The following is a 26457-nucleotide window of genomic DNA, read 5'->3' as shown; positions in this document are numbered from 1 at the left end:
TGTTAGTAAGAGCTGGGCCAAATATGGTTACTGAAAATGGCAGCTAGAAGGCTTTTTTTCATCATATTCCATCAAATCTAAATCTGGGGTACACATACCCCTAGGGATATGAGGCAGAGCATTAGAGAGTACACGGGAGAAATTATTTAATTACTTCCTCTGGTGGCAAAAAAAAAAAGATTAGCTTACAAGCCAGTGGCAGCTGGGAGGACATGAAGGGTAGGGACAGGCCAGGAAAAGAATGCTCTCCCTGACCTGTCACCGCCCCCAGTCTCCCTCTGGCTGCAACATGCTTGCCTAGAAGTAAGGCAAACACAATTTTAAACCACAGAATTTTTTTGTGGTGACAATAGGGATTGTGGTGGTGGGAACATGGGCAACATTTCCCCTCAAAGCTCTCTCTTGCCCCTTTCTCTCTCTCTTACCCCTTTCTCTCTCTTCCCTTGCTCTCTTTCCCCCTAATCTTTCCCCCCTTTTCTCTCTTTCCCTCTTCTCTCGCTCTTCTGTTTCTCTCTATTTCTACCTTTCTCAGTGATGAACCATCATAAAACAACACCCAGGGCTTGTCTCAGGCACCACATCTCCTCCTGCACCCAAGCCCCTGGCCGAACTACACCCACCCCGCCATGCCCTCTCCTGAACTCACCCCACTCCTGCAAAAAATTAACTAATCTTTCCACTGTCCCTCTGAATGGCACTGTGACTGGCAAAAGACTGGGGGCAATGGGGACAAGACCAGGGAGAGCCTGCTCCTTCCCTGGCCTTGCTCCTGCCCCTTCCAGTCTCTTGCCAGCCACAGCACTGATTGAAGGATGGAGGAAACCTAGGTGCATTTTAAAATGCACCCATCTTTCCTCCGTCCATCCAAGAGTACTGTGACTGGCAACACACTGGGGGCTGAGACGTAGCACCACTCGGAGGGACTGAGGAAAGTTAGGTGCATTTTAAATGCCCCCAGCTTTCCTCCGGCCTTCTGAGAAGTGCCATGTCTCACTTCCGCATTGTTTTGCCTGCTGTGGCTGGGTGATCACGGGGGAGGGGCCAAAATGTACCCCTCCAAGTGACACAGGTAAATGGCATCTGGGTCATATGCCCCCCTTGGACCTTCTAGATACACCATTGCCATTTACCCCCATTTCTTGCTTCCTCCATTTCTCCCCCTTTCCCCACTTTCTCTCTCTTTCCCCCTTCTCTCTCTCCCCCGCTCTCCCCTTCCTCCCTTCCCCTCATTCTCTCTCTCCACTTTCTCTGTCTCTCCTTTCTCTCTTACCCTGTTTATTTCCTCCATTTCTCCCCCTTTCCACTTTTTCTCTCCCCCCCCACTTCTCTCTGGATGGGGGATATACTACTGAGTGGCAGTGTATGTAAACAAGATCTTCTGGCATGGATGGACAGTGTTAAATATGAGCACCTAATATGATGCAGTGACAAAAAAAGGCTAATGAGATCTTGGGGTGTATCAGTCGGTGCATAACATACAGATCACAAGGGGTGAAGTGTACAGTTTGAGAGCTTGCCCTGGGCACTATTTTCTGTAGATATGCCCCTGTACTCGGGCCTGGGGTGGAGGCACTTTCTATTTAAGCACCAGGCTCAATCATTTATCATGCAGCCCCCCTCCCATCCTCCCTCCTTTCCTCTCAGAGATGTCAAATGTTAATGATTATGCATTGTAGTGTTTATGTTAATGAAGTATTAACTTGAGCTCATTTTATCTTTTGAGTTTTGAGTGTAAATAAATATATGTACTATTCGTTCATTTTATTATCCCATTATGTTTAATCCCATGATTGGGTTATTTATTTACAGTTACAACATATACATTTGAAATAATAACAGCTGTATTAATTACAAACATTTTTCTAATATGGGATACAATTTCAGGGAAAAAGGGTTGCCAGGGGATGTGTGAGTGAAAAGGGTTGGGAACCACTGATATATACTAATCAATACATCATTGCAGTACAGTATAGCTTTAGTTCAATGTTTCCAGTTTCTTTTCAGACTGTGTCAAAATTCAAAAACAAAACCCCAAAATGGAGGGAAAGTGGAATATAGATTAAAAGGCTAGTAGGGTAATAGAAAACAAAGAAAGAAATTTTCTTTCTTTGTCAGCCACTGCAGTGTAATCTTCACCTGCAGTATGAAGTAATTTAAGTCATCACTGTAATAGTATCAGACTGATCTGTTGAATCCATGTTTGAATCCCCCTTCTGCAAGGAAGCTTGCTGGATGGTCACAGGTTGGCCCACTATCTCAGCCTAACCTATTTTACAAGGATGAAATGAAAGAGTTTAGAACATTGTTCACCAACACGAGCACCTTGACGAAAGAGAGGATAAATAAGTTGGTGTTGCGCACAGCCACAAATCAAATGCTGAACTGGTGAGAGTTTTTTCCCCCATGCCAAGAAGTTGTATCATATCATCTAAGCACCCCTTTCTTTGTTCCCCTTGTTTCTGTTGTGTGATGCTCATGAGTGTCCTCTGGACTGTTGGGGTAGATTCCTCAAAGTGAAATAGATGGACTGCTGCAGGAAAAGGGAGGTGGGGAAGATCCATCCTTTGAATAAAAGCCTTCTGGACCCCAATCACACGATGTATGACACAACCCTATATTTGCTTCTATTTTAACTCTTGCACACAGGCACATGCTTCTCTATTCCTCCATTTCCTACTTTTTCTGTCTGCCTGTCAAACATAAACTCCTTGAGCTGGTGGCAGATTTTTTTTATGTCACTCTGCAAAGAACCATCTTAAATCAAATGTTACAACTATTACTAACGATAAAAATCCAGGCAATCCAAATATTAATCAGTGTTGTGTCGACATGCTACTAAGATCACTGGCATCATTGATGTTTCCAACTCTGCTTGAAAATGAGCCACCACACTGTGAGAAAACTGTTAAATATATAACTTCAGCCTTCTGGCACATCTCTGCAACTTTTAAAAACACAGTTCCAAATAGTTTGCTGATATATAATTAACAGAGTTTTATTAGTCACTGTAAATGCTTGAGTAAATCAGGTCTTTCAACATTCAGGACTGTTGCAAGCTAACTATTATGAGTTTTTAGGAACTTTGTTCATGATGTACAGGTTCAAGAAGTTTGCATACAAAAATTTGCAAGCATTGAAAACATTGTCACTATAATTTACCCAGAAATTCAAAACTTGGCTAGGTTGAAGACATTTAACAGTGAACAATAGTTTGCAAAGCTTCCTGAACCATTTTAGACACCATTTGCATTTTCAGCTTAGAGTCCAAGCTAAAAAGAAATAATTTGGGAAGTCCTACCTTCCTAGAAGAGCACAAAAACCATGGACAGGTGGTGCTTTGTTTGTCTTGGCAACATCCCAAGATTGTTAAGTGAGAATATTGACAAGAAGAAAGTAAATTTATTCCAACCAACCCCCCAAACCAACAACTCTATAGTGAATTATCCTCCTGGTCATGATTCATTATGATCTCATATGGAGTTCCATTTAGAGATTTAGCTAGATATAAAGATTATACTTATTGATAACATTCCTGTTTCACATGTAATATTTGTGCATACTGACCAACTGAACCTAAAACCTGAAAAAAAACAAAGATAATGCTGGTTGGGAAAGGGGAGGTCTTACAGGATATTGGTCTTCCCACTTTTGATGGAGTTCAATTCACCTTTGCTGATTCAGTTGAAAGCCTTGGCATTGTACACGATTCAGCCTTATAATTGGAGAAGCAATGCAGCTTTTAAAAAGGGCTTCTACCAACTCAGCCTAGCTCATAAGATGGCCCAGTGATATTACTGACCTGGCCACATAGATCCACACCACAGTAATACTGAGACAACACGACTGTAATGCTCGGTACATTTCTCTCCTCTCCATAATACGAAATAAGCTTTTATTTGGCCAGAGGGAATCTGGATATGAAGGGGGCTTCAGGACACGCAGGGGGCGTCCAGACAAGCAGGGGGGCAGTCCGGACACGCAGGAGGGTGTCCGGACACGCACGGGGGCCGTCAGAACACACAGGATGATGTCCGGACACACAAGGGGGCTCGTAATAATCGGTTTCAGTAATCGGTAATAATCGGTTTCAGTAATCGGTAATAATGGGTAATAATTGGTTTCAGTAATCGGGAATAATCGAGAATAATCGGTTTCAGTAATTGGTAATAATCAGTTTCAGTAATCGGTAATAATCGGTTTCAGTAATCAGTAATAATCAGTAATAATCAGTTTCAGTAATCGGTAATAATCGGTTTCAGTAGTTGGTAAAAATCTGTAATAATAATTGGTTTCAGTAATCGTTAAGAATCCTATTACACACAGGAGGCATCTGGTCATGCAGGGGGGCAGTCCAGACACTCTGGGGGCATCTGGACAACCAGGGGGGCCATCCGTACATGCTGGAGGGCCGTTCGGACCTACAGGGGGGCATCCAGACACGCAAGGGGCGTATAATTATTAAGTTTAATAAATATATTAAGTTTATATATATTATATATTAAGTTTAATTAATTAATTAATAATAATAATAATCATCATCATCATCGGTTTCATTAACCGATTATAATCGGTTTCAGTAATCAGTAATAATCGGTAATAATCGGTTTCAGCAATCGGTATAAATGGTTTCAGTAATCGGTAATAATCTCTAATAGTAATCGGTTTCAGTAATCAGTAATAATAGGATTCAGTAATTGGTAATAATCGGTAATATATGGTAATAATCAGTTTCAGTAATCGGTACTAATCAATTTTAGTAGTTGGTAAAAATCTGTAATAATAATCGGTTTCAGTAATCGGTAATAATCCTATCACACGCAGGGGGATTCTGGTCATGCAGGGGGGCAGCCCGGACACTCTGGGTGCGTCCGGAAATGCAGGGGGGTGTCCAGAAATGCAGGAGGCCGTCTGGACATGCAGGGGACGTCCTGACACGCAGGTAGCATCCGGACATGCAAGGGGGCCGTCCGGACATGCAGGGGAGCCGTCCGGATATGCAGGAGGGTGTCCGGACACGCAAGGGGGCATGTAATAATCAGTTTCTGTAATCGGTAATAATTGGTTTCAGTAATCGGTAACAATAGTTGGTAGTTGGTAAAAATCTGTAATAATAACCGGTTTCAGTAATCGGTAACAATCCTATTACACGCAGGAGGCATCTGGTCCTCCAGGGGGGCAGTCCAGACACTCTGTGGGAATCCAGACACACAGGGGGGCCATTCGAACACGCAGGGGGGGTGTCCGGACACGCATGGGGGGGCATCCGGAAACGCAGGGGCACATCCAGACACGCAGGGGGCCGTCCAGACATGCAAGGGGGGGCATCCAGACACGCAGGAGGGTGTCTGGACACACAAGGGGGCGTGTAATAATCAGTTTCTGTAATCAGTAATAATCGGTTTCAGTAATCTCTAATAATTGGTAATAATCGGTTTCAGTAATCAGTAACAATAGTTGGTAGTTGGTAAAAATCTGTAATAATAACAGGTTTCAGTAATCGGTAACAATCCTATTACATGCAGGAGGCATCTGGTCATGCAGGGGGTAGTCCACACACTCTGTGGGCATCCAGACACACAGGGGGGCCATCCGAACACGCAGGGGGGTGTCCGGACATGCAGGAAAGCCGTCCAGACATGCAGGGGGGCTGTCCGGACATGCAGGAGGGTGTCTGGACACACAAGGGGGCGTGTAATAATCAGTTTCTGTAATCGGTAATAATCGGTTTCAGTAATCTCTAATAATTGGTAATAATCAGTTTCAGTAATTTTTAATAATCAGTTTCAGTAATCAGTAATAATCGGTTTCAGTAATCGGTTATAATCGGTAATAATCGGTTTCAGTAGTTGTTAAAATCTGTAATAATAACAGGTTTCAGTAATCGGTAACAATCCTATTACATGCAGGAGGCATCTGGTCATGCAGGGGGGCAGTCCAAACACTCTGTGGGCATCCAGACACACAGGGGGGGCCGTCCGGACAACCAGGGGAACCATCCGGACACACAGGAGGGTGTCTGGACACACAAGGGGGTGTGTAATAATCAGTTTCTGTAATCGGTAATAATCTCTAATAATTGGTAGTAATCGGTAGTAATCTCTAATAATTGGTAATAATCGGTTTCAGTAATCAGTAACAATAGTTGGTAGTTGGTAGAAATCTGTAATAATAACAGGTTTCAGTAATCGGTAACAATCCTATTACACGCAGGAGGCATCTGGTCCTCCAGGGGGGCAGTCCAGACACTCTGTGGGCGTCCAGGCACACAGGGGGCCATCTGAACACGCAGGGGGCATCCAGACATGCAGGGGGACCATCCGGACACGCAGGGGGTCTGTCCGGACACCCAGGAGGGTGTCCGGACATGCAAGGGGGCGTGTAATAATCAGTTTCTGTAATCGGTAATAATTGGTTTCAGTAATCTCTAATAATTGGTAATAATCGGCTTCAGTAATTTTTAATAATCCATTTCAGTAAACGGTAATAATCGATTTCAGTAATCAGTTATAATCAGTAATAATCTGTTTCAATAATCAGTAATAATCGTATCACACACAGGGGGCATCTGGTCATGCAGGGTGGCAGCCCGGATATGCAGGAGGGTGTCTGGACAAGAAAGGGAGCCGTCCGGACATGAAGGGGGCGTCCGGACATGCATGGGGGGCATCCGGACACGCAGGGGGGGTGTCCGGACATGCAGGAGGGTGTCTGGACAGGCAAGGGGGCCATCCGGACAAGCATGGGGGGTGTCCGGACACGCAGGGGAGCATCCGGACACGCAGGGGGGGCCGTCTGGACATGCAGGAAAGTGTCCAGACAGGCAAGGGGGTCATCCAGACATGCAGGGGAGTGTCCGGACACACAGAGGGGGGCGTCCAGACACGCAGGAGGCTGTCTGGACATGCAGGGGGTGTCCAGACATGCATGGCGGGTGTCCGGACAGGCAAGGGGGCCGTCTGGACATGCAGGGGGGATCCGGACACACATGGGGGCGTCTGGACATGCAGGGGGCAGTCCGGACACTCAGGGTTTATCCGGACATGCAGGGGGCCGTGCTGACACGCCTAGGAGCCGTCCGGACATGCAGGGGGGCATCTGGATATGCAGTGGGCTTCAGGACACGCAGGGGGCTGTCCGGACACGCAGGGGGGCTGTAAGGACACGCATGGGGCGTGTAGTAATCGGTTTCAGTAATCGGTAATAATCCGTTCCAGTAATTGATAATAATTGGTAATAGTAGGTTTCAGTAATCGGTAATAATCAGTTTCAGTAATCGGGAATAACCAGGAATAATCGGTTTCAGTAATCGGGAATAATCAGTTTCAGTAGTTGGTAAAAATCTGTAATAATAACTGGTTGCAGTAATTGGTTACAATCCTATTACACGCAGGAGGCATCTGGTCATGCAGGGGACCGTCCGGACATGCATGGGGGTGTCCGGACCGCAGGGGGGCTGTCCGGACATGCAGGAGGGTGTCCGGACAGGCAAGGGGGCCGTCTGGACATGCAGGGGGTGTCCGGATACGCAGGGGGCAGTTCGGATACTCAGAGTGCATCCGGACACACAGGGGGGCATCCGGAAATGCAGAGGAGCCGTCCGGACATGCAGAGGGCATCTGGATATGAAGGGGGCTTCTGGACACGCAAGGGGGTGTCTGGACACGCATGGGGGTGTCCGGAAATGCAGGGGGTGCCCCAACATGCATAAGGGGCATCCAGACATGCAGAGGGGCTGTCCGGACACGCAGGGGGGCCGTCCGGACACACATGGGGGCATCCGGACAGGCAAGGGGGCCGTCCGGACATGCAGGGGGGGCATCCGGACATGCAGGGGGGCAGTCTGGACACTCAGGGTGCGCCAAGACACACAGGGGGGCCATCCTGAGACGCCGAGGATCCGTCCGGACATGCAGGGGACATCTGGATATACAGGGGGCTTCCGGAAATGCAGGGAGCGTGTCCAGACACGCATGGGAGCGTTTAGTAATCGGTTTCAGTAATCAATAATAATCTGTTCCAGTAATTGATAATAATTGGTAATAGTAGGTTTCAGTAATCAGTAATAATCGGTTTCAGTAATCGGTAATAATCGTTAATAATCGGTTTCAGTAATCGGTTTCAGTAATCGGTAACAATCGGTTTCAGTTATCAGTAATAATCGGTAATAATTGGTTTCAGTCATCGGTAATAATCGGGTTCAGTAGTCGGAGCCCTTCGGGGATCAGGCGGTATAGAAATCGAAACAATAAATAAATAAATAAATAAATAAATAAATAAATAAATCTGTAATAATAATAATTTTCAGTACTTGGTAATAATCCTATTACACGCAGGGGGCATCTGGTCATGCAGGGAGGCAGTCCGGGAACTCTGGGGGCATCCGGACACGCGGGGGGAAGTCCGGACATGCAGGAGGGTGTCTGGACAGGAAAGGGGGTCGTCCGGACATGCAGGGGGCATCTGGACTCGCACGGGGGCATCCGGAAACACAGGGGGGCTGTCCAGACACACAGGAGGGTGTTTGGACAAACAAGGGGGCCGTTCGGACACACATGGGGGGCGTCCGGACACACAGGAGGGTGTCTGGACAGGCAAGAGGGCCGTCTGGACCTGCAGGGGGGTGTCCGGACATGTATGGGGGCATCTGGACATGCAAGGGGGCAGTTCGGACACTCGGGGGCCGTCCGGACATGCAGGAGGGTGTCCAGACAGGCAAGGGGGCTGTCCTGACATGCAAGGGGCGTCCGGACACGCATGGGGGCGTCTGGACACGCAGGGGGGCCATCCTGACACACCAAGGAGCTGTTCGGACATGCCGGGGGGCATCTGGATATGCAGGGGGCTTCCGGACACGCAGGGGGTCTGTCCGGACACGCAGGAGGGTGTCCTGACATGCATGGGGGCGTGTAGTAATCGGTTTCAGTAATCGGTAATAATCCGTTCCAGTAATTGATAATAATTGGTGATAGTAGGTTACCCCGGTGGCTCCCGGCTTCCTGCCCAATGCCCCAATGGAGATTGGGGACAGCATGCTGTTGCGACCCATTTGTCTGCCCAGCTTCTTAAGTGTTTGATGTGTTAATAATTAATAAATTGGGCTGCGGCCCAATCCATTTCCAAACTCTGGTTTGATGTGTTATTTGCTGGGGAAGGGTCTGCACCATCTGCACACAATAAATAAAATCCTGTAAATTAAATGAAAGAGAAAGATAAGGGCTGATAAATGCAAAATCTGGAGAGTAATTGTATTGCATAGTTCATAGTTTGTATCTTTATTCCATTGTTCTTATAACTCTGTAATCTTATAACTCTCAATCCATATTGAGTTTCAAGAAGCAGGGCGACGAACAAATTAAACCAACAAATAAAGCAACCTACTAATTACCAATTCCTAAATTGCACAATTGTTCCTTACCCGTAACCTGTTTTCAGTATTAAAGGCTAACATCTATTGCAGAACTCAAAGATAATGCCAAAAGCTGAAAGTTTGGACAGCTCTCTAGTAGCCTCTTGATAATCCTAAATTTACCCAAGCTGTAGATTTATTATGATTGACACAGTACACTTACAGCTAAACTTGTTGTTCAGCATCTCACAACATGTGTTAAGGCTCAGGTTAATTACACACAAACTTTTAGTATCAGTCTCATTATCATTCACTTACACTACTACTGGATTATATGAGCTCTACATGCAAACTCATGTAACTTTGCATGGGGAAGAGGTCTTAAAATGCTAAATAAATTCATGTTTGACATATAGCATTTAACCATCTTTTCTTCACTGACAAGAACTGCTTCATTTTAAAAAATAATGTTCTATCCCTTAAATATATTTCACATCAAGGAAGCCTGTGTCCATCACATTTATCGCACATATTCAGTAGCTTCTAAACAGTTATCTTACATTAGCCATCATAAAGTGAAAACAACAGTTCAGAGAGTATTTCAGCAGTCAACAGTTAGGAGGGTGGCTTACCCATTGGAAAGAGATAAAAAAATAGATATTAACAAAGAATCCATTGGTCTTAGCCAAACCTATTGAAAAGTATACATTACCAACACACAGCTATGTTTTAATGATAAAAGGCTATTATTTAAATGTGGCACTGATAGCCTTTCTAATTATAATTTTGAAAACAGAGGCTTGGATGCTGTGGAGTGCACACATAACATTTGCACACATGCGCAAATTTTATTTTTTCCTACCCACTCACTTCTCCCAGCAGCTATTCAGACCTCCCAAATAGTGATGCAGGGGGCTATAGTTGTGTGAAAAACCACATGGTCTAAGTGAGTAAGAAGATCCAAGGTAGTAACGCTCATTTTCCAGTAGCATTTCTTATATTATCAGAAGATGCCAAAATAAACCACATTTCCATCTTTTCCTGTAAATATTGCCAAATCAATCCACAATGATATTCTTCAGACATTGCCACATGAGTTGTTTACAACATATCTTGCTGCCAAATGCTACATTTTTTCCTTTTAATTTCATATGTTTTTCCCTCCATTTTGTTTTCGTTTTTTCTCTTGTTTCCGCAAGAATTTTTAACCACACGTTTGGGGGATTTGTTTCTGTGCCAGCTTCCTTGGAGTGTTTAATCCTGTTGAACAAGGTCTGACCACTGAAAAAAATCCATGGTAAGCTGTGCATGTGGAAAAGGCCTGTTGCCTGGCACGCATCTTGTTCCTCTGTCCATACTAAAAAAAGAGTCACAGTTTAGCTATATCCAGGCCTTCAGGACAGAACAGGTATAACTTTTTCACATAGCTTGAAATTTATCTACAGTAGGGGGGAAAAAACCCTTTCCATCAACTTCCATTTTAAAATGTATTTTCAGTTTTGAGCAATCCAAAGGTACAATTGAATAACATAACCATTCTAACCACCTAACTCATCCAAGCTGGCTCAACAATGTTTGTCCCAATCTTAAACCTACAGCAAGTATGATTTTACATCCTGCAGCAGGCATGGTTTCACATCCTAATTGCATCTATTGACTAGCCCTTCTTTGATAATGGTGTATGTTTGATGCACAATGAGTTTGTCATGTCCTGTGACAAAACTGGGGAAAAAACATCAAAAATAAGAAAATGAAAACCCAGAACTGACTTGTTTTGAAAAGAAATGCAGGTCAACTTAATTGTTTATATGAGAGTGAGCTTCGAAGGCACATTCCTTTGGACTTGATGAACCACACTAAACGTGGCATGAATAGGATTGTTATAAAGGATGGGACCTTGAGTATGCTACCATCAGGAAAAGGTAACAATTTTTTCAAGATAATACACAAAGTACACTAAAATGAAGAAATAAAAATAAAATAAGAAAATATTGTAATGACAATGTTGAAATGCTTTGTCCAGAGCATCTCAGACAGACCTGTTCTGGATGTGGTGGGTCTTTCTCGTACCACCTCCCAAACAATGTCACCGTTAAGATTGGCTTTGATGTACCATTCTGACTAATAAGCTGCCCGTCACTCAAAACCTGATGAAGGAAACAATGATAAGTTCAGTTAACAGAATAGTAATTACGCAAGGTACAAGTGTTGTGTACTTGCTGGACATATTGTAAGCATGAGATGATGAAGAAGAAGAGTTTGGATTTATATCCGCCCTTTCTCTCCTGTAAGGAGACTCAAAGGGGCTGACAATCTCCTTTCCCTTCCCACCCCACAACAAACACCCTGTAAGATGTGTGGGACTGACAGAGCTCCTATAGTCACCCAGCTGGCATGTGTTAGAGTGCACAAGCTAACCTGGTTCACCATATAAGCCTCCACAGCTCAAGCAGGGAATCAAACCCAGCTCTCCAGATTAGAGTGCACCACCTGCTCTTAACCGCTATACCATGTCCAATACAGAACCCATGTGCAGACAGTCTTATAGAGCTCTTGGGTGTAAGGGCTCATTTATTTCAATTGCAAGAATCAATATGCACATACAAAGAGAAGTGACCCATGATCATCTTCCCTGACTGAAACAAATAAGAATGTCATTATGGGTTATGGTGGTAGAATTTCATATGAGCATAGAAGAGCAGATTGTAGAGACGGCAGTATTGTCCACTGCACCATTTTACTAATGATATATAAGTTTCCATAGCAGAATGGAATGAAATGTAAAAAAATTAAGTTGCCATTTGGGCCATAAAAGACTCCTGAAACAACAGTTGTGTGATATCTATTTATTATGATCGCACACCAGCAAGCTTTTACCAGATCTCTTCATCAAAATAATAAAAATTCAGGCCAAAACACAAAAAAGTAGGGAGGCAGAGCAGAGAAAAGAGTTTCAGGAAAAACCCAAGTCTGCAGTCTGTAAAATCTTAAAACTGATCAGAAGATGTGTTTCAGATGTAATTAGATTAGATTGTGGTGAGTACATAACATATTTTGGCTACTAGGGTAAAGAAGCAAGCAACCTTTTTCAGTGTTTTGAGAGAAAAAAGTGAGCAAGTACATGCCTTTAATTTAATAATATATATGTAATATTTTCAAATCAGATTTTTCTTCCCTAAAAGACCTTGTAGTACCATACTTGCTCTGGAGCAGAACTATGATGACCACAAGTAACCTCCATGTAAGTCCAAAGATCAGCCCATGTAATCCAAGCCATGGTAGAAGATGAGCAATTTTTTCTTCACAATCCACCAGACACTCTGGTTAACAATAACAGATTTTGGTTTGAAGTACTGCCCTACCTGAAATTCTTCAGGTGCTAGCTGAACTCCACTAAGCAGAACTTCTGGGAAGACATAGTTAGTGCTAAATGTGCCACTGAGAGAAAAGGATCCAAAGTGGGTATGAGCAGTCACTGACTGACCACATGTTCGCATGTCAGTGCTTCTACACTTCAGCAATGTACATATCTAGAGAGAGAGAGAAAACAACAACAATCCATCGGAAGAATACTCAAAATTAAAAAATGAATTTTTAACAACGTCAAAAAAATTAGTTTATATATTCTTGGTGAATTGGATCTGAAGATTCGGTTCTACAAATCATAGAGTCTTCCTTCAATGCAAAAAGTCTTGGTTTAGCATAAAAGGCATATTCCACTACCGTGAAAGACTGCTATTACCAGAGGAAGGTTCTACTAGCACAGTGGTTCTCAACCTTCCTAATGCTGCAACCCTTTAATACAGTTCCTCATGTTGTGGTGACCCCCAACCCTAACATTTGTCTATTTTACAGATGGAGAACACTGATGCAGAGAGTCTTAGGCAACCCCTGTGAAAGGGTCGTTCGACCCCCAAAGGGGTCCCGACCCCCAGGTTGAGAACCACTGTATTAGCAGAATGAAACCTTTGAAGCCAACTCATAAGTCTCTGCAAAAAAAGTTCACATCCAAGCAAGCGCGATTGGCTATTCTATTGTTCTCACTATGATGTGGGAGCCCATACTGTTATCAGCCCAGCTGTTTACATACTGCTTCTAGGGCATAGGTGTCAAACTTGCTGCCCTCCAGATGTTATGGACTACAGTTCCCATCATCCCCTGCCAGCATCATGCTGGCAGGGGATGATGGGAACTGTAGTCCATAACATCTGGAGGGCCGCAAGTTTGACACCTGTGTTCTAGGGTATGAGATCATCCAAGGAATTCAAAGCATTTGGCAGCTTTTGTCCAGATCAGTACATGTCTTATAACAGAGCCCTTGCCATTTACAGAAACGTGACTACTTTTAAAAAGCCTAGCTGTGATTGTGTGTGTGTGTGTGTGTGTGTGTGTGTGTGTGTGTGTGTGTGTGTGTATAACTTGTACATACACATATACAATATAGCCTGTTTCTCCGAAAATAAGACATAGTAGAGGTTTTGCTGAAGTGCTAAATATAAAGCATCCCCTGAAAGTAAGATGTGGCAAAGTTTTTGTTTGGAAGCATGCCCATCGAACAGAACATCAGAGCATGCAGCTGTGGGGCGGAAAAATAAGACTTCCCCTAAAAATAAGACATAGCGCATCTTGGGGAGAAAAAATTAATATAAGACACTGTCTTATATTCGGGGAAACACGGTATATAACTTGTACATACATAACATAACTATATCAACCTTCTCCTTCAACAGCTGGTTTATACTGTCAGTATCTCGCTGTGGTTCCCACTGAAATCATTAACCTAAACATATCCATGGATGGTTATATAGTAATTGCCAAATGTATTATCTTAGTCCATATCACAATAATCAGGAGATAAATAATTAAAATAACAAACACTGCAGCAATTTTACACTGTAATCCTAAACAGAGTTACAAACTTAAAATCCACTGAATTCCATGGATGTAATTCTGCTTTAGAACTGTACTGTCAACCTCACTGAAATCATGTTTTCATGGTGGTTAGGAAGTCATGCTTAGACTGCAATCCTATGTAGACTTATTTGGCAATAATGCCTACTGAAATCAGTGGAATTATTTCTCAGCAAACATTCACAAGACTAAACTACTAGAATCAAAGACTTCTTGGTGCAGTGTTTAATTGATTTTGATTCAATCAAAGAAGCTCACTCATGTCAGGACAGCTTCTAAGCAGCTTGCTTTCAAATATTTGGTGGTACCATAATATTTTCTTATACAATGGCACATTTTCATTGAAACAGTCTGTGAAGTAGTTTTATTTTCAGAATCACAAACAACAATACATCTCCAATTGTCTTTTCGTAGCACAGCTGCACATTTTTCCTTACAGATGTCAGTAATATCCTGGAAATTTACAATTTGCAGTTGTTCTTCCAATTATGCCTCTTCATGTAATCTCAGGGGAAGCTGTGCTAAGATAGGAATAACTAAGTGGACCGAATGCCCAGATATTTATATGGTGTTTAAATTCGAATTAGGATGAGTGGAGAAATGAATATATTACAAAATATTTGTAAGAAAATAATAGCAAAATAATTACAAATGTTTTCAAAAAGAAATCACATGTAATCATTTTATATTTGCATAATAAAAAACTGCATTCTGGAAGTACAGAACACCAAGTACAGGACAGCAATAATATATTTAAAGCACTGCACATGAGTAAAAATCTAAAGTTTCCTTCACTATATTTCTGCTGACATTCACAAATACATTTCTATTCTGTTTATTTTTGTCACTCATCATTTTCTGAAGCATTCATGTACCTTTTGTAGTGACATTTAAAGTTAGTGCCTGAGGTGAAGTTTTTACTAAGATAAGAAAGTTCATCCATTTCTGAGACCTTGCAGTGTCAAAAAATTTTCCTTGTGTTCTTTTGACTTGGGTCTGATTACAGATATATAAGTCAAAACAAATAGAGGTTGACTGGTGATATGAGCATCAGGAAGAGTTTGCGTTATTGTGTACCTTTTAATGTAATGGAGAACAAGTGTGTAAGCTGACTTATGACAGCTCTAGAGGATTTTCAAGGCCAGAGGCATTGAAAGGCAATCTGCCATTGCCTGCATCTGCATAACAACCCTGGACTTTCTTGGTAGCCTCCCATCGAAGTATTAATGAGGGATGACACTGCTTAATTTCTGACATATGATAAGATTGAATTAGGCTGGGCCATCTAGGTGAGAGCCCCCACACATGTAATTCCCAGAAATTTAAATGGTAGCATGTTTAACTTTTCTAATTTAATAGAATTAAAGGGCTTCACATTCGGTGGCACATAAAAATATGGCATGATATTCAGAATTGTCTCCTAATTTCCACTTTCTATCATAATGAGCAAAACCTCTCCCTGAGAAAATGAGACCTGTAAGTAATATTCTCCTTCGACCACATGAAGGCCATCAAATGAACCTAGCGCATAAACTTCATCTTCTTGCTGTTCTGTCATCCTGTAACTCAAATGGCAGCAGAGATCCTTCTGGCATACTGTAAGATTGCCAGCTTGGTTGTCAAGCTGAGAGAAAGTGAATTCATCAGAGAAAATGAATCCACTGAAAGTATTATTCTGAGGAAATGGTTTGATAGTTGTGGCATGCAAACTCCAGTTAACTGCATGAAGGTAAGTAGGAGAAACAGAAGGGTGAGCGTGAAGTTCTGCAATCAGAAGCTGGCCATTTTCAGATTCTGCATCATAATGATATGCCTGAGGTCCATCTGGTGCATAGATACCACTTCCTAAAGAACAGAGACAATAGAAAGACAAGCAGTCATTTTATCTGATCTGTGTGGTGTCCAGGGGCATAATACCCATTGGGCAAGGTGGGCAGCTGCCCAGGGCATCACCTTGTGGGGGGCATCAAAATGCAGGGTTTGTTTTTGGGTATTTTTAGTGGTTTTCCATTTTTGGCCTGCAGGGGGCACAGTTGTTAGGCTAGTGTCACCAAATTATCAGCGTATCATCAGGAGACTGTCCTTATGCTACCCCCCAAGTTTGGTGAGGTTTGGTTCAAGGAGTCCAAAGTTATGGACTGCCAAAGGGGGTGCTCCATCCCCCATTGTTTCCAATGGGAGCTAATAGGAGATGGGGGCTTCAGTTTTGAGGGTCCATAACTTTGGACCCCCTGAACCAAACTGCACCAAACTTGGGGGGTACCATAAGGACAGTTTCCAGATGATACCCTGAAATTTTGGTGCCAATACATCCAAAAATGTGCCCCCTGCAGGAACATCCCAGAAATTTGCCCAAGAATCTTGAGTTTTCTGTATTGCTGTTCCATGGGGGTTGCAGGCTGGGGGGGGGACATTTCTGAAGGCACAGTCTCAAAACTTTCAGAGTCTCATCAGGAGACTGCCCTGATGATACCCCCCAGGTCTGGTGCAGTTTGGTTCAGGGGGGCCAAAGTTATGGACCCTCACAACTGTAGCCCCCATCTCCTATTAGCTCCCATTGGAAACAATGGGGGATGGGGCACCCCCTTTGGGAGTCCATAACTTTGGACTCCTTGAACAAAACCTCACCAAACTTGGACAGTCTCCTGATGATATGCTGAAATTTTGGTGCTGATATGTCTAAAAATGCACCCCCTGCAGGCACCAATATCCTGGTGCAAAAAAATGGTCGTGGTGGAGTGGCCGCCCTTGGGGGAGGGGGGCATCCAACTCAGGTTTTGCCCAGGGCTACAGTTTGCCCAGGGATGCCTTGTTATGCCCCTGGTGGTGTGCTATGATTATGGTAGTTTGTTATCAAGGTTTGTTATCAAAGTAGTTTGTTATCAAGGACCAGTCAAACAAAATAAGAGGTGGGAAACAGTTTCCAAAGCTATGTCCCCAATGCAGTTCTTTTATAATTTAGGAGACCTACAATTATTGCACAGTTTTGTACTCTTTTAAATGCATTTGCAGGCACTTTCACCACTACATCAAATCACAATATATACTCGTAAATATACAAGCAAGCACAAAAGCAGGCAAACACATAACCTGAGCATTTGAATATAGGAACATATACTGTTTTTGCCTTCTCCTTCCACTTGGTCACACTGTCTATCTCTTTGCTGCCCAGGGTCATGATGATAACATTCAGTATTCCTGGGTCTAAGGAAGCCCAATATAATCCAGCACCCAGGGCTCTGTATGTCTATTTGTGGCAATCAAAAGCAAGAATGTTCTTTTTAGTATTCAAAGAAGCTGTACTAAACTTCGGTGGCTGTTAATGGATGTCTATGGTAATTATGAGAACACCATAATGCAATCCTATGGAGTCACTTCAGTCTAAGTCCAATGACCCCTCTTAACTCTAGCTTGAACACATAGTAAGAAAGGTGCTAAGAATGTCAACTGGCAGCCTCCAGCCGGTTTCAGTTTGATTGGTGGATGTAATTATAAATAACTGTCTATTTACCTGTCATGTTCATTCCAATTTTATGAGTATTGGATGACAGCAAATTGACCTGCATGCCCATAGCCCATGCTGAATGGAACTCAACAGCAGTTAAATGTGGAAGAACATTCATCCAAGCAGTAGGGAAGAGGATGGTGTCCACCTTGAGTTTGCTCACCAGAGTTATGGCAGGATCATGAAACAATATATCAAAACATGTGAATATACCAAATTTTCCAAAGGAAGTGTTAAAGATCACATGTTCAGGCTCTTTAGGGAAATCAAACTGGGCTTCTGACATAAACAGATTGAACTGTTGAAAGATAACAAACAGAAAACTTTAAGGTGCTTCAGTGAAAGTACAGAACTATTTTATAACTTTAAAGGTTTCTGTTATCTAATTTTGGTTTAAATGAAAAGTTAACATTTTAAAAGAAAGCTACCATGTTAAATTTAAAAATAGTTTTAAATTGTTTTGCTTTAAGTATTTCTAACTTTTTGGGTAAATGCATTTATGGGCCTCACCTTATAAGAATTGTATACAAGTAGTGACCCTTTGGACCATCTCTACACCTTTGTCCCCATCTCTACCTATTTTTGCAGTACAAAAACACCTATGCAACTGCCATCCTTTGATTCTCTACAGAATATCTATCCATCATAACTAGCATCCATTTTGACTAGTAGCCATGGACAACCCTGTCCTTCATGATTATGTCCACTCCGCTCTTAAAGCCTTTCAGGTTGGTAGCCATCACCATATCCTGGGGCAGGGAGTTCCACAATTTAACTGTGTGTGTGTGTGTGTGTGTGTGTGTGTGTGTGTGTGTGTGTGTGTGTGAAGAAATACTTTCTTTTGTCTGTTTTGAATCTCTGACCCTTCAGCTTCAGCAGATGATCCCACATTCTAGTATTGAGAGAGGGATGAAAGCTTCTTGTTTCCCCACTTACCTGCTGCTGCGCGCTACTCTCCCCAAGTAGCGCGGGTCCCCCAGCACTCCCCACTACAGGGGCGACGACAACGCAGCCACCCTGACGCTGCCACTGTCGCGCCCCCTCAGCGCGCGTCATTCCTGGCACTCCTCAAAATGGCGCCTTTTGATGACCCCGCGCTCTGCGTGGGGAAGCCCAGGAGTGCGCCAGAAATGACGCGTGCTGGGAGTAGTGCGCAGCAAAGGGTGGTTGAGGTAAGTGGGGAAACCACCTCTGTCCACACTCTTCACACCATGTATAATTTTACAGATTTTTCTCATGTCTAAACATTCTGTAGTGTTTTAACCACTCCTCATAGGGCTCTTGCTTTATTCTCCTGATCATTTTGATCTTTCTTTTCTGCACCTTCTCAAGCTCTGCAATATGCTTTTTTAGGTGTGGGGACCAGAACTGTACACAGTATTCCTAGTGTGGTCTCACCATAGATTTATATAAAGGCAATATGGAAGCAGTAGTTTCATTCTTTATTGTTTAATAATGACCTGCATGGAATTTTCACAGCAGCCACACACTGGGTTAACATTTTCATTGACCTACCCACTATCAACCTATGATCGCTCTCTGTCCAAGCTGCCTTCTTCCCTCCCCAGGCCCTTGGAGGTGTGGCCACGGGCAGACAGGCACTGCGGCAGGCACTGCGGCACCCTGTCCCCCCTGCCTTCCTGCATGTTGGCTTCTGCCCTCCCCAGGGCCTGGAGAGAGCAGGAGGCAGCCTGCAGGGAGGCCAGGGGCAGCTCAGGGGAGCACTGTAGCAGCAGACCAGACCAGGAGCCAACCTGCCACTGTTTTGTCCATCCGAGCTACCTCCACCCTCAAGCCCCATCCCCAAGCCCCACCCTCGAGCGTGAAGGGACAGGAGGCGACCAGAGCAGGTGTTGTCCCTGGGCTTCCATCCCCCCCCCCCAAGTACGCTTCTGATTCAAGGTGCTGGTGCTTAGCTTTAAAGCCCTTCACAACCTGGAGTCCTCATAGTCAAAGTACTGTTTTCTTCCTTAATGTTCAAATTTGGAAGCTTCCTTTTTTCCTTTGAGGAAGAACACCTCCATTGTTTAAGGCCTGTTCTATGATGATCTGGGCTGAAGACTTTTCAGTGGCTCCCACAGTGAGGCTGGAGGTACTTCTTCTCTCCTGACTTTATAATAAGGTTGTAAGAAAGTGTTGTTCTGAAGAACTTTTGGGACAACAGAGAAGCAATACCTAAGTGGTGGGAGTATAAGGGGTTTTTAGGTTTACATGTTTAATGTATCTTTATTTCTGTTTGAATGTGTGTTGTTTTATCAGTTATTATGTTGCTGCTATTTGCCTAGGGTCCTGAGATGCTGGGGAGAAAGGTGATTATATAAATATTTTAAGTAAACAAATAATAAAAGCATATGTCACAGTTTTCACTATGTCAATTTTTAACAAACCATGGGGGGCAGTGTTACTACAAGAGAGTAACGTTTTGTGGTGCTCAGAAACATGCCTAGTTTAGTAAAATTACCAAATAGAGGAGATGTTCAGAGAGAATAGTGAATCTCCCTCTGACCATTACAGAGGACCCTCCTGAACACTGTGTGAGCCAAGTGTGCATGGGGTATGCAGTGGGAGGGAGGAATAAGAAAAAAAATTGTGTACCAACAGTAGCCCAGTTCTGATAACCTAAATCCCATTAGTATATTAGTGGACCAGCACCTTTGGATCCAACCCACAGTTTATTTTTACCTTGTGGTAGCGTGCCACCAGTTTCCCATCTGAATCAAAGACAACATTTGTGTTGTATTGATAGCGGCCATCATTAGGACACTTGGGGTCTGTGTAATCACATGGCTTCTTGTCCCCAATATTAGCAACCACATAGATAGAATTATCCCTTGCCAGACAGCTGAGCCTTTCTTGCACTGGGGCAGGTCCAAATCTAATTGATAGAATCAAGAGAATGAAGATTTAGGACTGTAAGCAACTGCAGCCCACAATCTAACCCTTAAGCTTCAAATGACAACATTTGCTACAGATCAGCCCCCATCTGTTTAGATTAAAAGAAATGTTAGACAAAGTAGGCTGGGCCGCATTAGACATTGCAAGGAACGTAAGAAGCAATAGCCACAATTTCTGTGTCACTTTTCCTATTATCTTCAGCTTTTATACAATATGGAAAACCCCATTACTGTTCCTACAGCCCTATGTATGACTGCAAAAGCCAATTTTGTCTAGGAGTCTACATTCTGTTATTGTGAAGCCGCAGCCAAATACTTTACATTTACATGCTAGGCTAATTAACATTTCTAAATTGTTTATCAAATAAAATATACAGAGAATGAGGAAGAATACTTTCTGTGTTTTCCCTTTTCCCTTAACTGCTAAACATCAGTGGTGTATCTACCTTGTCCCCGGGCGCCACTCTTCTGGTCATGTGGGGGGCGCAAAAGTCCTGCTGCCTCGTCGTTTTCATGTGCCTCGACCCCGACCCCGTCAGTCAACGCACGCAAAAATGATGAGGCAGCAGGACTTCCTGCTGCCTCCAAGCACCCTCAACCTCACCCTGGACTCCCCCTCCCTTCCTCCCCCCTCTGCTGGCTGGGCTCCCAGCCAGCAGCCAGCAGCCTGCAGTCCCACCCCTTCCTGCTCCCCAAACCCCACGTCCAGCCTCAGTGCTTATAAAAGCAGGTCTTCGAGGCCAGGACTACAGTTTCTTCTGGCCTGCCCAGAGGGAAGGTCAGAAGAGACTGTAGGCTGCTGCCCCCAGGAGCAGCATTTCAGGGACATCAGTGAACTGCAGTGGGAAGGGGAAGGCTAAAAACTTTTGTTCCACTGAGGACATTTAGTCTGGATCCTACCCAAAGTTTCTACCTGAAAAGAACCAGCTCTGAGACCCTTTATGTATTGCAAGTTTCAAAATTAAGTACTGAACCACTAGAGTGTTTGAAACCAGAGCCCTTCATATATTTTTAAATGATCCATATAAAATCAAATACCTTTGTGAGTCATTACATGGAATCCAGTTTACTTGTGGATCTGGAATATCTTCAAGATAGGGATAAAGAGTTTCTCGTGTAAACTGAAAACCATAGATACCATCTTCAGGAGTCACAATGATGTGAGCACCCTGTCAAGAAAAGAAGTGTCAAAGTTCTTCCTGCAACATAATGACATACAAAATCATGAAATAATCATCCCTACCTGAGCTGCTGCTCTTTTGATGGCCTCTTCCAAAATATCCATGTTTCTGTTCATCAATTTTAAGGCCTCTTCAGAAGAAACAGGCTTGTGAGTGGGTTTTGGCAGTAAGACTGAATGCTCATAGACCGCTGCTGTGTATTTGTCCAAAGCAGAGCTTTTTAGAATCATCATGAGAACAAAAAATGACCAAGGTAGCAAAGACTGAAAAGAGACCATTGCTAAAGCTCTGCCTGATAAAAAAAACAAAACAAAAATAAGTGAAAACCAAGAAAGGAAAATAAGAGAAGGAAAAATGTAGGCAAAATCCACTGTTGCTGCCTGCTGACTGGATGAACTTTAGTTATTTAGTACTTTTAAAAACAGGAGCATTTCTCAAGTCTTGCAAATGAACAGGCTTTTAAAAAATCATATATTGATCTTTTTATGCACCAATTTGTTGTAGCCCTGACTTGAAAAGGGATCACTTTAATTGATAATCTTTACAAACAAATATGCCCATTCCCCCCCCACATTGCAGTTTTCACCCTGCATAGTTAAGCGCATCTCACAATGCCAAGAACAAACTTTTCAGGGTTGAAGAAAAAAGGCTATGTGGAGGGGAACATGCCCCAATGTGCCATCCCTTTAACTTACCTTCAGTTAAATGACCTCGTTTCTGTTTTGTTTTTTTGGTTGTCAAGTCACAGTTGATTTATGGCAACCTGTTGCATTTTCAAGACTAGAGGCTTGGTGGTTTGCCAATTTGCCATAGAGAAATCCTTCCAAAGGTAAATAGGACAGTGTTAGCTGGCAGGTTAGTGCTCCCTTTCCCCCTCAGTTGCTCTCCTACTCTATTTCTGTTTAACCAGAAATAGCAGGGGGGGGGGGGTACAGAATGGATCATTTCAATGGCACTACTCCAACATTTATACAGTTAATATTCAGCAAAGAAGCCATGGAGCAGCCCCTCTTCTCTCTTAGTAATGCAAGGTACACAAGATTGATTTTAGCTCAAGATCAGCAGAGTTGGAATGTAATATCTTGAAAGATAAGCAAGATTGGCTCTGGCTAGCATTTGGAAAGAATACCACGAGCGTGAGGTGGAGGCAGGCAATTGCAAATCACCTCTGTATGTCTCTTGCCTTGAAAACCCTGCGGGGTCAGCGTAAGTCAGATGTGACTTGACAACAACAAATAATTTTTAAAATGAGGGTGTTAAAGGCTAGAAGGGGATTATGGGGGGGGGGGATATCTAGTCCAATAGAATCTTAGAGATCAACAAGGTTTTCAGGGTATGAACTTCCAAGAGTCAAAGTTCAAAGCAACTTTGACTCTCAAAAGCCCATACCCCTCAAAAGTCCATACCCCTCAAACCAACATGGCTACCCTCTGAAGCAATTTTTCAGGGAGAAAAATTATTCTTGGCATACTTCTTTACACATTACAGTGAGGCTGAAGGGGGAAAAGAGGGGGTAATTGTGGGATAACATGCATGAAGAAGAAGAAGAGTTTGGATTTATATCCCCACTTTCTCTCCTGTAGGAGACTCAAAGGGGCTTACAATCTCCTTGCCCTTCCCCCCTCACAACAAACACCCTGTGAGGTGGGTGGGGCTGAGAGAGCTCCGAAAAGCTGTGACTAGCCCAAGGTCACCCAGCTGGCGTGTGTAGGAGTGCACAGGCTAATCTGAATTTCCCAGATAAGCCTCCACAACTCAAGCGGCAGAGCTGGGAATCAAACCTGGTTCCTCCAGATCAGAATGCACCTGCTCTTAGCCACTGCTCTTAGCTACTACACCACTGCTGCCACTGCTCTTAGCCACTACACCACCATTGAGAGAGATCTCAATGAGGAAGCCAACCGAATCCTAACACAACCTAGCAGACATTCATACATTTCAATTGATTTGGATGATTCAGCTTTGATGTGTCTTGAGGTGGCAGGGAGAGGACGACATACTGTACAAACAATTCTTTGTGCTGCTGCATGTACCCAAAAAAATACACACAAAACCTCCCCATTTGTGAAATGTTTACTTTTCCCTCAGTGCATCACTGAGTACCTCAGGGAGAGGTTAACTTCTCTTCCCTCCCCCAACCAGGTTTCAGCGATACTTGGCAGGTCAGCTCTCTCATCCAGAATTAAATCTTGGAGGGCTGTTACTTCACCCATAATTGACCTAGCATTTAACAGCAAAATATTTTAGCACAGTGGGGTATTGACATATCTATCTGAAAGAAGAACCAAAAAGGCAGCCACACATATACTCTGTTCAACATACAGGTTCATTCCGCACATGCAGAATAATGCACTTTCAAACTGCTTTCAGTGCTTTTTGAAGCTGTGCGGAATAGCAAAATCCACTTGCAAACAGTTGTGAAAGTGGTTTGAAAATGGATTATTTTGCGTGTGCGGAAGGAGCCAAAGATTCAAGGAGATGGGTGAATCAATTCTCCACATCTTCCTGGACCTTCTTTATGTTGAATGCTCTGCCAGATCCTAGTGCCTCCCCTCCCTCGTCCCTTCCAATTATCTGTTACTCTAATTTAAGTGCCACTTATGTCAAAAACATTATGCCCTGCACTGTGAAACATAGAACTTTGATAACATAGCATTTATATTCCCAGCAGGAACGGGAAAGAAAATGGGGGGCACAACTTTACAAAAAGGCAACTCTTGCTAATAGCTGTTGGGGGCAATATAAATGCTATTTTATCAAAGTTCTATGTTTCACAGTGCAGGGCATAATGTTTTTGATGAAAGTGGTGCTTAAATAAGGGTCTCTGACAGTAACAGAGAATCTGAACTATTTTGAACTGTGGCGGTGCGTGCTGCAACTTCCATCACAGCATGCATGACTGCACTGAGAACTTTATCCTGAACAGAGGTAGTAGTAGTAGTAGTAGTAGTAGTAGTAGTAGTAGTAGTAGTAGTAGTAGTAGTAGTAGAAGAAGAAGAAGAAGAAGAAGAAGAAGAAGAAGAAGAAGAAGAAGAAGAAGAAGAAGAAGAAGAAGAAGAAAACAAACACCCTGTGAGGTGGGTGGGGCTGAGAGAGCTCCAAAGAACTGTGATTTGCCCAGGAACACCCAGTTGGCAAGTGCTGGAGTTCACAAGCTAATCTGGTTCACCAGATAAACCTCCACAGCTCAAGTTGCAGAGCGGGGAATCAAACCCTGTTCTTCAGACTAGAGTGCACCTGCTCTTAACCACTACACCACACTGGCTCCCATTCCCCTTGCCTGGCCAGCTGTTTCCCTACCAACATATTTCCTTCTACTCTACCCCATACTGATCGTGGCACAATCCCTTCAGATCCCCCAGACAAATCTCCAACTAGTAAGTAAAACAAAGGCAGACAACTAAACTTAAAGGCAAACAAGTCCAGAGACCAGCTCCTACCTGATGCTGGTCAAGACAGAAACACAAGGACAACCAGTTCTCACCTGGTGTAAGAAAAACAACTGAAAGGCATACCCTCTGTTTAAAAACGAATGCCCTGGCTCAGCTTGTGCATTGAGGGTTTGAAGTTCCTCTGGTTCCCAGGCAGTGAGTCACAGGGCGAGAACCCGAAAGGCTAAAGCTCATACTTCAGCCAAAGTGGCTATGTAAATAAGCCTACTACCTGTGGAAGAGCCAAGAGCTCCAGTGAGTCATCAAGCTGTGCCAACTTAAAGAGCCAGGGAATAGTAAGCACGTACCCTTTCAGGAGCCTCTCTTTTTAGTTCTTTTGTTTGGTGTGATATTAAGGGGGGGGGGGGTCTGACAGTGCAACAGAATCATCAGGTATTAAGAATCTGGGGTTTTATTTGAATGTACAACCACGAAGAAGCTCCTCCTCTCCCCCAAGTAGGTTTCCCTTTTCAAATTACAGTTTCAGCAAACACCCTATAAGACCATTATTTGTTTTTGTTTGTCCATTTGTTTGTTTGTTTGTTTAATAGAGTTCTATATAATCTCTCCAGAGAGCCTGTTCAACGCATCTTATAAAGTAAAACATAAAAAAGCAAAGTAATTCTCAATCTATAAACTAAACGAAAGCCCCACACCTCAGTATCTTAGGACTCCAATGCACATTAAGTCCAACAATTCTTCTTCAGGAGCAACCAGAAAACAAATACAAATCGACTTAGCATATTTCATGAAACCAGTTTGGAATGCATTTATGACTTTAAAACACCATAACAATTTTAAAATCAACATGGGAAAGGCAAAGACAAATCCTGGACAATGAGAAACTGAATAATATATTGCTCCATTATAACAAAATACTAATAAAATGCTATTTTTGTAAAACAGCTCTTTCTGACCCCCCAAATTTACCACATTTTTGTAAAACAGCTATTTCTAACCCCCAAAAATTTACCACATTTGTTTTCCCAAAATATATTTACCTATAATAAAAATAGACATGAAAACATTTTTGAGCAACCATAAACTCCTGCTCATAATGACTCTTCACCATGTTTTAGTCATAGAACAAGTTCTAACAATGTGTTTATTAAAAACAAGCCATGAGTGCAAGATGCACAATCACTTTTCCTGAACCAATCTATACAGGGACAGCTTACTCGTATATTTC

General features: G+C 43.1%; 1 protein-coding gene across 7 annotated transcripts; it reads right to left on the bottom strand.

Annotated features, from left to right (window-relative positions):
- Nucleotides 1-1755: 1755 nt before the first annotated feature.
- VNN1 (vanin 1) lies at nt 1756-26457 on the bottom strand. Of its 7 annotated transcripts, none has more exons than XM_048490524.1 (10): nt 26447-26457; nt 22533-22657; nt 21900-22129; nt 21695-21825; nt 20445-20637; nt 17769-18060; nt 15732-16102; nt 12709-12876; nt 11386-11493; nt 10360-10703 (listed from the first exon to the last, which is right to left on the bottom strand). In XM_048490524.1, exons 3-10 carry the CDS (start codon nt 22113-22115, stop codon nt 10551-10553), a joined length of 1632 nt encoding a protein of 543 aa, XP_048346481.1. In that variant the 5' UTR covers nt 22116-22129; nt 22533-22657; nt 26447-26457; the 3' UTR covers nt 10360-10550. The 7 variants fall into 7 exon arrangements, with proteins under 7 accessions (XP_048346501.1, XP_048346456.1, XP_048346481.1 ...); XM_048490506.1 differs by lacking the exon at nt 26447-26457 and adding an exon at nt 25322-25411; XM_048490544.1 differs by lacking the exons at nt 10360-10703; nt 22533-22657; nt 26447-26457 and adding exons at nt 1756-2266; nt 26270-26310.

The sequence above is a fragment of the Sphaerodactylus townsendi genome, linkage group LG01 (genome assembly GCF_021028975.2).
Source record: "Sphaerodactylus townsendi isolate TG3544 linkage group LG01, MPM_Stown_v2.3, whole genome shotgun sequence".
Lineage (NCBI taxonomy): Eukaryota > Metazoa > Chordata > Lepidosauria > Squamata > Sphaerodactylidae > Sphaerodactylus > Sphaerodactylus townsendi.
This window is presented reverse-complemented; position numbering and strand designations above follow the sequence as displayed.